Raw genomic sequence first — 17282 nt, forward strand, 5'->3', positions numbered from 1 at the left:
TGTGTGTGTGTGTGTGTGTGTGTGTGTGTGTGTGTGTGTGTGTGTGTATGTGTGTGCACTCCTGGTGTGGCATATGTGCCCAACTATGTAATCTCCTTGAGAACAGAAAGTACACCTCTGGATGCAGTTAACTCTTTAGATAGATGGAGATGGAGACGGACCAGACTCTCCTCTCCCATCAGGACAAAGGAGTCTCTGGGGTGATGGACAGTGTGGCATAACGTGTAAGGACCATGACAAGCTGTGGACTCATACCAGCCACAGTCCAAGCCCCCACTCTGCTATTTGCCCTCTGTGTGACCCTGGGCATGTTATGAGTCTTTCTGAGCTCCGACCTTGCCTAGTTGAGATCATATATGTAAAAGTCTGGCACTTAGCAGGTATTCAGCAATGGGAACTGTTGGTGTCACCAAGTTCTTTTGATTTGCACAGTGGTTAGGACCTCAGGCTGCAGAGTCCCAGACCTGGCTTGAAGCCTGGCTCCTCCACACACATGCTGGACGACTGTGGGCAAGTTGTGTAGTTTCTCTAAGCCTCAGTTTCCCCATCTGTAAAATGGGAATGACAGCAATCCTGCCTTTTAGGATTGCGGCAGAGGTTTAAGGGAGGTGATGCCTAAGAAGGGCCAGCACAGTGCCTGGCACATAGTGGGCTCCACGAAGGGCAGCTGCTATCGGCTGGCACAGAGAGGGTGTCAGCTGGCCAAATGGGTCACCAGCCAGGAGCTTCCTGGAAACCCAGACTCCAGGCCTCAGCCTCCAGGCACCCTCCCACTCCGGGAGAAGTCAGGCCCGCGAGCATCCTGCCAGGAGATCCTGGGAGGATCTGCCGCCAGGAGCACGCGGCTGCCTAAGGAAAGATGGGGCTTTCAGAAGCCCCAGGCAGATGCTTTTAGAAGGGAAGTTTCTGAAAGACTTGCTTAAACCTCCGAATTTATGCCCACTGGGTGCCTAGAGAGAGAGCAAAATCTTGAGTGACAATTTATAAAGGTTTTGAAGGCAGACACGAAGCCCGGCACCCGGTCCTGAGGGATCCTTCGGAATCACCTCAGCAGGCTCCCTCAAACGACTTGGGGAAAATTCAGAGCATGGCAGACCAGGGGCTTGTTTAACTTGCGGAAAGTAAACACATCGCAGCCACTAACCCTAAAGCATCGCGCTGCTCGTCCCGCCCACGGGGCTCCAAACATGCAGCCTGGTGGGAGACCAGGATGCAGTGAACGTGTCTGTCCCAGCACGGCAGGGCTCTTGGTGATTCCTTCAGTCAACCCGCAGCATCCTGCAGCCAGGAGTGGGTACCTTGGTCCCCATCAACGCTGGGAGGGAGGGGCTGGCACTTAGACCTACTGTTGACTTCTGGACTTGTCTCTCAGCCCTCTGTTCTCTGTCTTGTTTATCCTACTTGCTCTGGCCCCTGCAGCTCTCAGATCCAACTGGGAGCCCCGCCGGACCTGGCTTCACTCTCTGCCCAGCCTCCTCTCAGCATCTGCCTCCCCTGATGCTTCACTGCAGCCTCCTGAATTCCAAGTTCCTCCTTGCCTTGGAGGCACAAAACCTTTTATTTTGCCTAGAACAGTCTCTATCTACTGCCCAGCCAAACACAGACACATACACATTCCCACCACCATGCCATAACTGACCACTCTATTCATCCCAGGAGGTTGGGCTGAGATGTCACATCCTTGGACTTGAACTTGCATAGCCTCCTGGCACCGCAGCCACCTCCACAGTGCTTAACCCTAGGGAAGAGGTAGTTGCCCTATTGTCTGTCTTCACCAGGGCTTTGAGCTGCCTGCAGGCAGGAACTCAGGCTCTCTTGCCCACAGAGGTCTCCCCAGGCCCAGCACGCTGCCTGGCACCTAATAGCCCCTCGAAAAACATTTTGCAAAGGGTGGAATAAGCAAATGAAGGGGAGGCTCCCAGCAGTTCTCAGGGAGAAAGCCATTCAGATGCACAGAAATCAAGGCTTTGGGACATTCCAGGGACTCACTCAAGGTTTCAGAGCCAATAAGAGTGTGCAGGAGACTGGGAGCTCATGACTGTGGTCATGGGGCCTGGAGAGTCTGGTCCAGGGGAAGTATGCAGTGCTGAATGCATGAATGAATGAATGCATGAATAGATGATGGAAGGATGGATGGATGGATGACACACAGCCTAGAGAGGAACTGAGGCCTCTCAAATCTGGCGATCCAGTGCATTTTCCCCCTCCCACCTCCCCCTGAATATCCTTTTTCCTAGAAAGCTTCTTCTCCCCCAGTCAAAAGTTGATTTACCCTGAAGCTAATGAAGCTTAGGCTTCAGGGCCCCTCTCTGTGCCGGGCCCCTTCCAAGGCCTTGGGCTTCATTTCCAACATCATTTTAAATTCTGTGCTCTGTTTCTTTTTTATTTGTTTGTTTGTTTTTTGGCCGCACCATGTGGCTTGCAGGATCTTAGTTCCCTAACCAGAGATTGAACTAGGCCCCCAGCAGTAGCAGTGAGAGCCCTAACCACAGGTCCACCAGGGAGTTCCCTGTACTCTGTTTCTTAAAAAGAGATCCCTGAATTGATAAGCTACAGGCCACACAATACCTGCCTCCACCTCTGCTCCCACCTCACCTGACTCATCTTGGTGTCAAGATTCAGCTCTAGCCATCCAGTCTAGGAGACCTTCCCTCGCCTCCCCCCATCCAGGCACAGCTGCCCTCAAGCGCTGAGCACGAATCCCATCCAGACGGCCGTCACCACATCTGTACCACTTTGCTGTTTGTTTCGATGCCTGTTTCTGTCTACGAGATTGTAAGCTCTTTGAGGGCAAAGCCTATACCCAGATTGGTCTACCCCCGTATCCTTGGTGCCAAGCTCTGTGTCTCGTACACAAGCAGTTAATTCTGTTAATTCAAGCAGTGAGTGAATGCGTCTGCCACTGCTTTCCTCACAGAATCCTAGAGTTGTCTGTTCTTGTCCATTTCAGACCTTTGCTCAGGCCAGCCCCTCCCCTGGAGCCCCTCCTCTCCTTTCCAGCCACTGGAATCCAACCCACCCTGCAGCCCCAGCCCAGGCGCACAAGCTGCCCTGGGTGCTCCAACGCTGCTCCCACCTTCACTCCCAAATAGGCCTCTCAGCACCTCTCCTTCTGCCTTTGATAACTTTTATTAGTGGTTTTAATGTGCAAAGTCTGGTTCTTCCATAAACTCCTTGGAAACCAATTCTTAAACCTCTTGCGTTTCCACCAGCGTCTTGTGCATTATAGGTGTGTGATAAATATTTGCTCATTGACTGAGGGGCTCATTAATAGTTTCAAATGCATATCATACAAGAATTTTAAGTCAGTGTCTCTGTTCTTAAAGATCTCTGGGAGACAGTGGGAAAATGTGAATGGAATTCATAACGGGAACATTAAAATGGCATTTTAGTGTGGCAATATGGCCAGACTGACTAGTGTCCAGCAAAATTGACCCAAAAAGTTGCCAGAAACTTTTCCAGTTCCCTCAACTGCAATGCTATGGCCACAAGGTCGCCTCTCTCCATGTCTTTTGGGGCGCCCCCATCTTTGCAGGAGGCCGCGGCCTCTGAGCTTCGGCTAGCTGGGGCTTTTTCTCTGCTGTGGCGAGGCAGCTTGGATGCTGTGCCATTGGTCCCAAATGGCCAGCCACCTGGCAGTGATGTGGCCTTTCACTAATGTTGTACCTTGAAATCAAAGCGCTTCTGATTCTCCACTTTCATTCCTCTGGACAAAACACAAAAGATTTTGATCCACACAAAGAAATTTATCTTGTTCGCTTCTGTGTTCATTGGTCCCCCCCAATATGTATTGTTTGGTTCATATAAAAGATCAAAAAACCCCTCTTTCTAGCTCATTATGTGTTCTCTACAATGCTCTTGGTGAGCTATTCTCCCCCTGTGTGCCCTTCATGTTGACCTTTCTGCTCATTGACCCACATCAGTCAGTTTCTTGACCGAACCCTGATGTGCCTTTAAATTATTGGGTGGAAAAATACAGCTGTTTTCTTTATAAAGCACATTGACTTGCTTCTCTGAAATGCTGTACTTCGTTCCACAACGAGAGTGTAAGGGCTAGGCTGGGACTCTGGTCCACCGTGAGCTTAATTTTTGCTGGACCAAATCAATTCCGTTTTAAATCCTAAATGAGTTCATGCTGAGAAAAACACAACGAAAGCAAGCCCTTGGAAGGTAATGCGCCAGGGAAACCAAGCTGTGCGGTGGCCAGTGATGACTCAACACACCAGCCCCGACGCTAAGCAGTTTATCGCTTGAGTTATAGAGCCTCACTCTGTGGATTGCTAGAAATGCTTTCTATTTTTTTAAACTCCAACGTGGGTGAGGCTGGAGACAGATAAGCCCTGACAGAAACCAGCAAATGTATGGAACCTGGAACTAAGGAAAAGGAAACAGATTCAAAAGGGGGAACTTAGATGGCCATGAGAGGTCCAGTGGTTAGGACTCCATGCTTCCACTGCGGGGGGCCTGGGTTCAATCCCTGGTCGAAGAACTAAGATCCCGCAAGACGCATGGCACGCCAATAAATAAATAAAATTTTTTTAATTAAAAAAAATAAAATGGCCATAAAACGAATGGAGTCAGGGGACGGAAGCAAACAATGGATAGAGAAGCAATTAAACTAAACCATCTCATTTCTATAATCTCTGTATTACATTCAAGAGATCCTGGACCATGGATGAACTAATAATGAATTCTCCACATGTTGATGTTTTTCTGGTCCAGCGTTTCTCAGCCTCAGCACTATTGGCATTTGGGGAGATGATTCTCTTTTGCGGGGGGGTGCAGGCATCCTGTGCATTGTTGGATGGCATCCTTGGCTTCTACCCACTAGATGCTGGTAGTAGCCCCCTTCCCAGTTGTGATAACCAAAAGCATCTCCTGACATGGCCAGATGTTCCCTGGGGAGCAAAACTGCTCCCCCGCCCCAGCTGAGGACCACTGGTCTACTTCCAGAATGTCATAGTCTCTTCCATAAGATAGTGTCTCATTTAAATCAGTCTTCATTACATCCTTGAGCAGTAAACAAGGTAGTTATTAGCACCCATACTTCACAAATGAGGAAACAGGCTTGGACATTAAGCCACTTGACCAAGAACCCTCAAGAGAGCTAGAAACTGAATTGTTTTCACCCTTAGCCAGGGCGAGCCCACCTGCTTCAGGGCACACAGTTTCAGGAAGCATGAGATGGGGTGGGCAACAGTAGTTTTCAACAAGAGCACAAAGTGGAAAAAGATAAGCCCTTGAGTGGATTCGTCTCGTGATACATTTATAAGTTCAGATTTAAGACATTTACCTAAAGTCGATTGATGAGAATACGGTTGTCTTGAGGAACGGAAGTGTTAGAAGCAGGATAATGGAAAAAAACAAAAGTGCCCACGTATTAAGTGCCCTCCTGGGCCTGGCACACCTGTGTCATCTCATGGAACCCTCACAACTCCCCCATGGCTGGTGCCAACTGTAACAGCCCATTTTACAGAGAGGAAACTGAGGCTCAAAGGTAAATAACCTCACACGTGGCACAGCAAGAAAGCGGCTGAGACAGAACGTGCCCTGGGATCTGCCTGGCTCCATGGCCTGACATCTACACCGCCTTTGTCTCCAGTCTGGTGGCTGCAGTTTTATATCTGCCTGGGCTACCAACTTATTTTTTTTAATTAATTCTTATTGGAGTATAGTTGCTTTACAATGTTGTGTTAGTTTCTACTGTACAGCAAAATAAATCAGCTACACATATACATATATCCCCTCTGTTTTGGATTTCCTTCCCATTTAGGTCACCGCAGTGCATTAAGCAGAGTTCCCTGTGCTATCCAACTCATTGCTGTATCTTTTGTGGTGGTATGAAAACACCAGCTGCAGCCTGGAATTGTTTTCACAGTCCTCGTTTACACGGATTCAGGAGCTTGAAAGGAGAGTCAAGGGGCGATTTCATTTAAAGCTGAATGTTATCAACAACCAACAAATGCTCACATCCTGTTTTTGTTTTTTTAACAAGTACGAAAGTCAGACAAGAAGCACCCAACACTTACAGTATATGCTAAAACCAACCAAAATGTAGTACGATTGTGACTGTGCCTTTGTTTCTTTTTGCCCAGCCAGCCAGAGGGTCCTGGAGCGATGGCCCAGCAGATGTGTCTGAGGTTTAACAGAGCCCGGTTCCCAGGGCCACAGCAATCACTCTGCACACTGGCCTCCAGAAACGGATTTACCCAGCCTAGAAGTCCAGCAGGGTCTGAGCTTGGTTCCAATCCTCCTGGTCTGTGACACATTCACTGCAGGACCAGCACAAACACATACACCCAAAATGAACCAATTCAAATCATTGCTAACAAGCTGGTGGTCTCCACCGTTAGCATTTCATACAGAACACTTTTAATTGTGTTTCCTTCCCATTATACTTTTTAAACAGTTAAAGATGCATTTTCTTAACAAGCAGTTTGAATCAGACACTTTACGAGAACTCTGATGCTTCTAGAGACAGGTGAATGACTTGAAAACCACTGAAATTAGAAATAGGGGTTTGGGGCTTCCCTGGTGGTACAGTAGTTAAGAATCCGCCTGCCCACACAGGGGACACAGATTTGAGTTCTGTTCCGGGAAGATCCCACATGCCTCAAAGCAACTAAGCCCGTGCACCACAACTACCGAGCCCGCGTGCCACAACTACTGAAGCCCACGCACCTAGAGCCCGTGCTCTGCAACAAGAGAAGCCACCGCAATGAGAAGCCTGTGCACTGCAACGAAGAGTAGCCCCGGCTTGCCGCAACTAGAGAAAGCCCGCGCGCGGCAACAAAGACCCAACGCAGCCAAAAATAAATAAATAAATAAAATTAAAAAAAAAAAAAAGAAATAGGGGGTTGAAATTTTGTCCACAGGACCAGTCGTAAATCAAGAAAACTTTGTCTTTCAAATACAGGAAAAGTGGCCTAAATTCTACTATGAGCAGCCCTTGAGCCTGGAAGATTCTGGAAGGTGCTGGAAGCCACTGCTGACTTATTCATCCAGGACTCAGAATCCTTCCTGGAGGAATGGCCTTCCCACCACTGATCTGAGAGGAGTGTTCAGAAGGGGGCTGAGCTCATCCCCCAGGAACCCGCATTCTGAGGTCTTCATTAACGTTTCAAAGCCAAAGCCCTCCTTTTTTAGAGGGACAAAGAGGAAGGCGGGGCCCCTCCTCCAGCAGATCTGTCCCACCCATCCACTCCAGGTAGTGGTAAAAAGCCTGGGCGGGAGCAGGTCTCCTTTCTGAACCGACCACAGGGCTGGGCACTGCTGCAGCCCCTGCTTGCTCGCCCTTGCTCACCGGAGGATGTGCCTGGGTGCCAGGAAGCTGGAAGCTTTGATTTAAAAAGAGGAAAAAAGAAAAAAAGGACAGAGAGAGAAAGAGTTGCAGGGATCGACAACCCCGTAGCTTTCCCTAGAAAAATGAAAGCTGCCCACCAGCCTGCCGAGACTGGGTCCTTAAGATGGGCAGCTCAGTTTCAGCCCCCCTTCCTTGTGTTTTACTTTCTCCAGTTACATTGTAAATTGAACGAAAAAGGATCTGAGCAATCAAAGGCATATTCTCTGCAATACATAGCGGAATATAACATTTTCCCATTTCACTCAAACATGATAAAAATACTGACCTACGCTGGGTTGTGTGCCCGACGGTGTGTTTGTCTGCCCGCCTTCTTTGCATTGTGTCTACCTGCGTGCCGATGTTCACCAGCATCAATGTTTATTAGAGATGTTAGGCTCTTAGTGTGGCTGAGTGTGGTTGCCTAATTTTGTAGAGCATCCAATTTGGACACACTGGCTCTAAATAAATGGTTCCCCGTGATGACGATGATAAGGATCCCAGCAGCGGCGCTGAGTCTTAGGAAATAGAACTCGGGTTGGGGTGAAAATCTATGAACCCTTAGGATCTAAGGAGGGTCGAGTCATCTGGTCCCGGAGGGCTGAGTTTCTCCTAATCTCCACCCCTGATCAGAATCTACCTTTTCACCCTTCAAGGTCCAGTTTCAGGACTGTTCCTTTATAAAGCCTTCTGAGTCGTGCTCAGGGCTTCCTCCCCCCAAATCTGAACCTTTCCGGGTAGTGCAGAAACTTGAAACTTACAGGGGGGTGACCCATGACATTGCTTGTCTTATTATCTGTGTGTGTGTGTGTATGTGTGTGTGTGTGTGTGTGTGTGTGTGTGTGTGTGCACAATAGTAAGAGCTAATGTTTCCTGAGAGCTTTCTTGGATGCAGGGGCTATGCTAAGCAATATATATGTCATACATATGAAATACATATATATAGATATTCTGTCTCTCCAGCTAAATAATTAACTCCTTATGGGCAAGAGCTAAGTTCTGAACTTGTTTCTATGCCCCCAAGAGAGCTTAGGATGGTGCAGAGTACTCAGTAAACATTCAATAAATATTTCTTGGCTGTCAACAAATCCCAAGAAATTAGTAGAGTTCACTCTGGAAGGAATGTTGAGTGAAACAATAATGGAATCGGATTCATCCATGAACATTTTTTTGACTGCCTGATGTACAGGTATAACCAATCTGGGTTGTCATTCATTAACTAATTGTGTATCGCGGCCAAAGAGCATGGGTCTGGAAGTCAGGTGACATAAATCTCATCCCACTTCTGTGACCGGGTCAGGGTAGTGCCTTGGGCGAGTCTCTTCCCCTCTCTGGGTCTTAATAGCCTCAAAAAAGGAATTGGACTAGATGGCTGTAAACCTCCTTCCAGCCCCAGAAGGATGTGATTCTACAGCTCTACCTACAAATGCACACGCTTCCTGTTTGTGACATAAAGCCCCACAGAAAAACAAAGTCGGCGAGAAATTATGAAAAACATCGGGTGCCGTGATCATTTGCACCCTCTAAGGATGCTCAATTCAATAAATTCCACCCCTGTACCCAGCCTGCCTTTCCAGGGCGACAGAAGATTCAAGGCTGTCAGTGGAGCAAACCAAACAGTCTCTCCCCATAATTGTATTGACAGGATATCAGCCGAGTTCCGATGGCAGGAAGGGTGCACCCTGACAGGTTCTGTAAAGGAGCCTTGAAGGCTATTGTAGCAGGAGCCTCTGTTGAGTCACAGAGTTCTGGGGAAATGAGAATCAAGCAGGGAGAAGCTTGGCTCCTTCTCTATTTAATTTTATTCTTCCCAGAGAGTCACATTTGAAGGAAAACTGGCTAACCACACGTCACTTTATACAATAGAATAGATGCCCTTTCTAATGGAAAACATTTACATCTTCTTGTGACCACATTAAAACATGGAGCTGATTCAATCAGCCCCACTCAATAGCCAGTTGGCTTGGTTTTAAATGAGGCAAAGAGTTGTTGAGCTCTTGCTGATACAATATCTGCTTGGATGTCTGAGGTTTTCACTTTTCACTTGGTTACGGTGGCATCTTGCAGACATGTTCTTGAATAACTGATGCGTGTACGTCCCGGTAAATTCCATGGGTGTGAAACAGCAGTGTTGTGTTTGTTCAGGCAGTGTGTCTGCATTTTAAATGAAAAAAAAAAAAACAATCCAGATCCTATTCACTGGAGAAAGCAAATCTGAGCAACAGCCCCCCAACATGGGGGAGTAAATGACTCTTTCTAAGGTGCTAAGTTCCCCCAATATAGATGCAACCTTCAGATTCAGACTGAGACAAAACCAAAATAGACTTCAGTCCCAATCATTCTCCTGCAGACACCCCAGGCAGAGGGCACTCCCACCTCTGCTGCACACAATGAGAACTCGCACAGAAACAAGGGTTTGAAAATCTGGGATTGTGAAACTGACATGCCACAGTCAAGAAATCCACAAGCCACGCCTCAACAGAAATTTCAGCGACATATTATTTTTAAAAAGATTTTTTTAAAGGCGCCACCATCTTGGATACTTTCAATCTTCTTTTCTTGGGAGCTGAAAACCTCAAAGTTTTTTTCATCATTTAAATTTCCTTTAAAATAGAGGAAGCTTTTTGGAGTGGTAAAAGTAAAGCTGGGCGGGGAGCCAGGGAACGTAGCTTCTACCCCCAGCTCTGCCAGAACCTTGCACAAAGAACCCACCACAGACAGCCTCAGCGTCCCCAGTGTAAGGAGGGGTCTGGAGAAGGTAACAATCAAGGTTACTCCTTGCTCTCAATGTTTCTGCAGCTTTTACTTAGGCCAGATTTTAGTAGAAAAATCTGGTAGCGGTGGTCAGTATTGAAATGTGGACATAATCTTAACTGGTACTGAAACTACCTTACGGCCCATCAAGAACTGGAGGGAGGAAAGTAAGAAGGAAAGACCTGCTTTCCTGACAGGAAACAAGCTGGGCACGATCACCAGGGCGCCCCCTGCTGCTTGAGCCGAGTCACCGCTGACGGGGCAGCCCTTCTCTGTGTCTCATGCTCTGAAGACAGAACCCTCGGTGGTGGGTCAGTGTCTCCTGCACATTTTCCAACCCAAAGTTCAAGTTCAGGAATCAGGACTGAATTCATCTGGAAGCTGTTCAGCTAGTGCCATCCGGAGGCCAAATACTGTCCTTCTTGATATGCAGCACGAGCAAAAGGAAAAAAGGGAGGGGAAATTTTTACTTATAGATGTATGTTATACATGTTAAACACATGTATATTGTACATACACATGTGTGTGTGTGCATATATATATGTAAAGTGTATGTGTATATACAATATGTATATATCTATGCATATACCTATATGTATGTATGTGTCTCTATGGATATATTATAGCTTGGGGTGGGCATCACACTTAATTCACCATGGAGAATAACTCCATTACGCTGTCCATTTTGTATTTAAGTAGGAAGGAGTTGGTCCACCAGTAACTGCTTGAGTAAGGGCAATGATCAGAGGTGAGGAAATTGATTCTCCCCTTGATCCCAGAGTGGTGAACCCCATCTGTCTGTGCCATCTGTCCTCTGAGAGTGGCTCTTCTCACCTAGAAATAAGTGAAGGACTTTGCTCCACTTTGGGAGGCCTAGGAAGGGGAGGTGTTAGATGGAAGGGTGCCTAGTGTGATAAGCCAGCTTCTCCCAGCTGCTGGCCCAGGAAAGAGTTTGGGTAGGGCAAGAGGAGAGAATCCATGTTTTCATAGGAGCCAGTAAACTCAGCTAATTCTACCACGATGTTAAGAAAGCCCAAGTTCCCTGTACGAAACAAACAAACAAAAAACTAACAACAACCAAAACCTCTGGGCTCTAAACAGCTCCTGGCGTTCAGATAAATAATTGTTACTGAATCCACGGTTATCACCTGCGCCTTCCACCCCCGGAATCTGGGGAACTGCGCGCATTTTTAAAGGCACACTGCCCTCCAGTGGCGCAAGGTAAAATTGCTCCTGACCAGCTTCCCAAGCGCCAAACTTCAACTTGACCTATCCTGGGGCCCCGGAAAGGCGCGTTGATGCCACGCCAGCGTTGGGTGAACACCAGTCCCGAAACGTAACTAATGTAAGGGAGCGTGCGATCAAAGAGGAGGCGACCTAGTTGGAAACCGCGGCTCCCTCGCTCGTTTGTGCCTGTGGGACCCCTGGGGCAGAGATTCGCGCTTTTTGCCTCTTAGGGTCGTAATTCTGGTTAAGAGTATGATTGGGTGGAAATTAGCGTGTGAAGTGATGCTTCCAAGAGACGTACAGAACACTTGCTACATAACAGCAGCCCAGGCGTGCAGGGGAATCGGGAGAGGCGGCCTGCACCCTGCGAGGGCTGGCAGGTGGTAAGGACGCAGTCTGGGTGCTGCTACCTGTCTGTCACCCTGTGGGTTCACCCTGCGTGAATACATAAGCAAAGAGCCGCCAACTCGCAGGGATTACCTTATGCAATCTTCCCAATCACTCCCTTTAATGAGTGCCATTATCATCCCACTTTGAGGATGAGGAAACTGAGGGTCAGCGAGGCGATGCGGCCTGCCCGTGACCGCCCGGGGGTCCAGGTCTGTCTGGACCAGAGCTGGAGCTCCCAGTGCCAGGCTCGGAGCGGAGCGGTGGGGCCGGGGCAGGACGGGGGGAAACCCCCGGCCGCGTGCGTGCCCAGTGAGGGGACGAGCGCAAGAGGGTGATGGGCGTGGGGACGGCTCACCTTGACGATGAGCGGGTTCTGAAACATGGAATCTCGCACGACCCCCAGCCTCTCGTTCTCCATGCCCGGTTGGATGTCGGCCACGGTGAGGGGCCGCCGCGGGGGTGGGCAGATCTGGCTGACCGTGCGGCGCACCGGCGGCTTCTTCTTCCATCGCGTGGGGTCGTGGCGGGAGGTCCTGGCTTCTGGCATCCTGGGGGTCACGGGGAGTCGGCCAGCCGGCTGGATCCAGCGCGCTTCTCAGGTGGGGGGCCGGTGCGGAACTCCGAGGGGCCCTCTGCCAGTCCCGGGACGCACCACCCGGACGCCGGGGTGGACACCGGACGCCGGGCTCCCTCCGGAGCGAGGCGCCCCCACCTCGCGCAGCCCCCTCGTTGCAAGGAGCAGTAAGACCTACATAAGCCCCTCTGGTTCCTGAGAGCGTCTTCTGGGCGCCGCGCTGCGGATTCGAAAAGGAGAGAAAATCAAGACCACCCCTTGAGGAAGAATGGAACCGTCCGTTTCCATGGCGACAGGACGCCAACGGCACAGGAACAAGGCTGGTCGATTTACTTTCAGGAAACTTTTTGGCGGCCACCTAAGTGGACGTGTTTCGAGTTTTCTTAAGTAGACCTGAGAAAAACCCAAGAATCACCACTGGGCTGTGTTAAAAGCGACGGAGTTCTAGAAGGCCATTTACACTTGACTTCCAGGTCAAAGACCCACCCCACCCCCCACTCACCACGACCCCTCTCGCCGCCCCTTCCCACTTCTCCCAACGACACACACACACACACACACACACACACAGCCCGGGGCAGAGCGTTACGTGTTTCAGAATGAAATAGAAATCCACATTCCAAGCCTGATGTTGCTGCTAATCCACTGGGTAATCTCAAATTAGTCACCTTTTGGGTCTTCAGTGTTTTCTTCTGTGAAGTGGGTAGGGGGGAAAGTCTAGAGTTGAATGAAATCAATGGTACCCAACTTTGTGCAACAGAATAAAGGGAAGTTGCAAAATACAGATTCACTGAATCAGAATATCTGGAAATGGGATCTGAGAATCTGTATTTTAATCCTTCTTCCCCTTTGGATTTTTTTTTAAGTTCAAAGCTATGGAAACTTTGAAAGAAGAGTACAATGAAAACCCATATAGACTTCACCTAGATTGACTGGTCCTTAGTATTTGCCATGTTTACTTTCTGTGCGTGTGTGTGTGTGTGAACATGCACGCATACACATTGCTAAACCATTTTGAAAAGATCTGCAGACAGTATCATATCTGACCCTAAATACATGTAACTGCCAGGAACAAGGACATCCTCATACAGAACTACAATGCTATTATGTCTATGGATTTTAACGTGATACAATAATGGTGCCTGATATGCAGTCTGTATGCAAAGTTGGAAATCTGCACGTTTTAAGAGCTTCCCGAGTGATTGGTGCAGTGTTTTGGGAACCACTAGCCTGGACGATCCCTAGTCTGCCTTCTAGTCCCAGCCTTTAGTGCGGTCATTCACCCATCATTATCATCGTCATTAAATGTGCAAATATCCACAAGGCTCTGGGTAAGGGGTTCACCACAGAGAAGGTGCACAGACAACACACCTGCACTTCAAGGCCTTGCACAGCAACAGTGGACAACACCAGCATTACCTTTCCAGAGCAAATCAGACAGACTCCCCACTGTCCATCCAAGGCCTGAAGCGGCCCTTGGGTGGTGACAGGTGTATGATGTACGCTTTATGGTTTCTCTCATCTGCTTCACTTTCAGACTTTCCCATAAATGTGTGCTGTGCACTTTTTAATCAAAGCTGCTTGGCAGCTCACACAGAGGAAGTGAGGTGGTGCAGCGAGGCGCAGGATACTGGAGTAGTGGAAAGATCACAGGGTTGAATCCTAGCTGGGGCCACATAAGTTCCCCTGTGACAAATTACACGAGGCCCTAGTTTTCTCATCCACAAAGTAAGGCTGATATTACCTAAGAAAGATTTCCTACAACAGGGGGTGATTACAGGATTCCATGAGAAATCTCTTTGCTGGTGTGATTGTGTTCACTATGCAGTAAGACTAAAAGTTTGAGGGGCATGTATACTGGCCTCGACTTGATGGCCTGCTTAAAGCTTTACTTTTAATCATAAGCTAAGTTTCTTCAGGACTCAGTGTAAATGGGAGAATCGGAATAGATCTTCAAGGCTTCTTCTACCTCTAACCTCCACCTAAGTTCAATGGGCATTAGACTCCGCACCACTGAGCCCCTGCCAACCCCTGCCTTCACCCCTTACCTCTGTCCCCGTCACTCACGGCGCTCCCGCTACCCTGGCGGGAGTTTCAGTTCCTCCAGCAACCAAGTTCAGGGCTTCTGGATTTGCTCCCAGCCTGGAACACTCTTCCATCGATTTTTGTTCACCCTTTTCATTTAGAACTCAACTGTCACTCGTCAAAGAGCCTTCCTTACTATCTAACCTAGCTCTCACTGTCCCTAGTCGCTCCCCATCACATTACCCTGATCTATTTTCCTTAAAGGATAATCTGAAATTATCTTGGTTGATTAGTTTGTTTTCTGTCTTCCTCAGGTTAGCCCTCAGCATCTTGTTCACTCCTGGACTGCAGACGGACCTCAGCAAAAAAAACTGTTGAATAAATGGCATGAATGAGCAAGTCGGCGGAAGGACTCTGTTCCACTTTCTTAGTTTTAGGATCACGCTCTACCCTGTCCCACCCCACTCGCAACAAGCCCGGGAACAAACTGGGCAGAAAACGACGCGAGTCACAGCCCCACAGCCAGCGAGCGGCTACGGCAGCGCGATGCCGGAGGGGGGCGGGACGGAAGTGGCGCAAGCCACTTCCGCTTTCACGACACCAGCACTTCCGGATTGGGAGGCAGGAGGCGACGCGTTCTGAAGGTAGGTGAAAGCGCCTTATAGTTGCTCCGGCATTTTTCCCAGTTTGCGTGTCTGAACCGAGCGGTGTGTGGCTGCTGTCTTCACCTCCCCGGAGGCCCGCCTTTGGCCCAGGTCCCCAGGGCTGAGGGTGGCGCCTGTTTTCTCCGCAGCCTCTCCAAGCCCCTCCACTCGGGAACCTCTCGTTCGTTCCTCCCTCTCAGCCCCGGAACGCCCACCCCGGGGCAGAGCAGGGTCTCCAGGGCACCCCAAAGTGGGGAGGGGATCGGGACCAGGCTTGGGCACGTCCCTGCACGGCGGGAAGTGGTATGTTCCGAATAAGTGTATATCCATATATATCGAACGCCGGGTAACCATTTGGGAACCAGACGGACGAGAAGGTCCCAGCCGTTAGGAGGCCGGTTATGTCCCAACGGAGCGAAGTGCCGTAGGGAAGCAGCTGGACTGTTGAGAAACATTGTAACGAGAAGGCGGGACCCAGAAGAGAAAGTGAGGTTCAAACTTAGACCAGTTATAGCGCAGAAAGGTAACGGAGGAAAGACATTCCTGGGAAAATGAGATGCTTTTGTAAGGTCCCTGATAACGAGAAGGATCATGGTGTATTCTGGGAACGGAAGGAAGACAGGATGTCTGAAACCCAGGGAGGAATGAGAGGTGGAGGGGTAGGCATGGACTAGACTAGATCATGAAGGGCATGGTAGGTCTGTAAGGATTTGGGACTTTATCTTAAGAATAACGGAGGGACTTCCCTGGTGGCGCAGTGGTTAAGAATCTACCTGCCGGTGTAGGGACACGGGTTCGAGCCCTGGCCCGGGAAGATCCCACATGACTCAGAGCAGCTAAGGCTGTGCGCCACAACTACTGAAGCCCGCGCACCTAGAACCCGTGCTCTGCAACAAGAGAAGCCACGGCAATGAGAAGCCCGCTCACCGCAACGAAGAGTAGCCCCCGCTCGCGGCAACTAGAGAAAGCCCATGCGCAGCAACGAAGACCCAACACAACCAAAAATAAATAAAATAAAATAAACAAATTTATAAAGAATAATGGAGAAACCATAAGAAGGATTTAGTGGGAAGTGACTATATATTTAAAACGTGGTGCTGAGTTCAAGAGACCAGAAGGAGAAGCATACAGGTATTTACAGAAAGAAAGAAAGAAACTAATGGAAGGTAAAAATATTAAAAGGAATTATCTGCTCTGTTCATTGTTATTGAGAGATCCTGAGGGAATTCCCTGGTGGTCCATTGGTTAGGACTCAGTGCTTCCACTGCAGGGGGCACGGGTTCGATCCCTGGTCGGGGAACTAAGATTTCCACCACGCCACGCGGTGCAGCCAAGGAGAGAGAGAGAGAGATCCTGAAAGATGGGCCAGGAAGGTATCTCTTGAATTTAGTGGCGCGAAGGTCATAGGCGCTCTAACTGGAGCAGTCTCAGGGGGGAGTCATGGAGGTGGGAGCTGCAAAGAAGTGGGTTAAGAAGGGGTTTCTGTGCATCTCTGGGTGACACCAGCGAGGAAGGCCTTAACCAAAGCTCTTGGTGCCTCCGTTGGAGGTGAGATCCTGGGGCTGGTAGATTTGGTTTATAGGTATCAGTCTACATGTTTGTTGTTCCCCATCCTTCCAGCTAGACAATTCTTATAGCTTCTTGACTACCTAGGAGAAAGTAGGTACCTTCTGTAGAAAATGTGCTTAAGCATTCAGACTTGAAAGACCACTGACACAGAGAGGTCTCCAGGATCTGTTGTTAAGTGAAAATAGCAAAATGCAGATCAGAATATACAGATGCTACCTTCTCTGTGAGAAAGGAGGGGAAATAAGGACGGATTATTTTGATGTTTGAACCATGTAAACATATTACCTTTAGTATTACTTTTAGTCGCAGAGAAATAAAATCTTAAAAATTGAAACCCAGAAGCAATACGGAGCAAGGAGAGTTGTAAGATGTGTTTGTATATATTTTTAACCATGTCTTTTGTGAAGTACATTTCCATTCCTCTACTTAAACTCCAGAATGCACGTGCTCTGTATAAGAATTGTCATTGGAGCCTTATTAAACTTCATTCCTACTTATTGCAGAACTTGGACTTTTTGTTGGACACTAACAAGGCCCATTCAGCCTCTTTCTCAAAAAGGCGATCTTCTAGTTTGAGGTCAGTGGATACTTGATGTCCCCGCTCTGAACCACAGCTGGGCTAAATGCTACGAAAGAGAAATAGTTTGCTATGAAAGTATATCATTTGGGGAATGGGCCAAGCTCAAGGGGTCAGAAAAGGTTTCTTTCTTTTCTCTCTCTCTCTCTTTTTTTTTTTTTTTTTTTTAAAACTTAAAACAGT

General features: G+C 48.6%; 2 protein-coding genes across 11 annotated transcripts in view; one reads left to right on the forward strand and one right to left on the reverse strand.

Annotated features, from left to right (window-relative positions):
- CFAP77 (cilia and flagella associated protein 77) overlaps positions 1-14835 on the reverse strand; it is an 82087-nt gene extending 67252 nt beyond the window's left edge. The window contains exons 1-3 of one of the 3 annotated variants that reach the window (XR_003432429.1): positions 14333-14835; positions 12066-12504; positions 8908-9493 (exon numbers count right to left, since the gene is read on the reverse strand). Coding sequence is in view for 1 of the 3 variants with exons in the window: in XM_027104448.1 (XP_026960249.1) it covers positions 12066-12257 (192 nt within the window). In the remaining 2 variants the exon portion in view is untranslated. The other 2 variants (XR_003432430.1, XM_027104448.1) reach the window with 2 other exon arrangements.
- An 88-nt stretch (positions 14836-14923) lies between these two features.
- The window catches only part of TTF1 (transcription termination factor 1), a 32334-nt gene continuing 29975 nt past the window's right edge, over positions 14924-17282 (forward strand). For 3 of the 8 annotated variants that reach the window (XR_003432431.1, XM_027104457.1, XM_027104452.1), the window contains exon 1: positions 14927-14953. The gene's annotated coding sequence lies outside the window, so the exon portion shown is untranslated. Of the gene's footprint in view, positions 14954-17282 lie in introns of all 8 variants that reach the window. The other 5 variants (XM_027104450.1, XM_027104458.1, XM_027104453.1 and 2 more) reach the window with 3 other exon arrangements.

The sequence above is a fragment of the Aethalodelphis obliquidens genome, unplaced genomic scaffold (assembly GCF_003676395.1).
Source record: "Aethalodelphis obliquidens isolate GAN/ISIS:26980383/991018 unplaced genomic scaffold, ASM367639v1 scaffold7, whole genome shotgun sequence".
In the NCBI taxonomy this organism is placed as follows: Eukaryota; Metazoa; Chordata; class Mammalia; order Artiodactyla; family Delphinidae; genus Aethalodelphis; species Aethalodelphis obliquidens.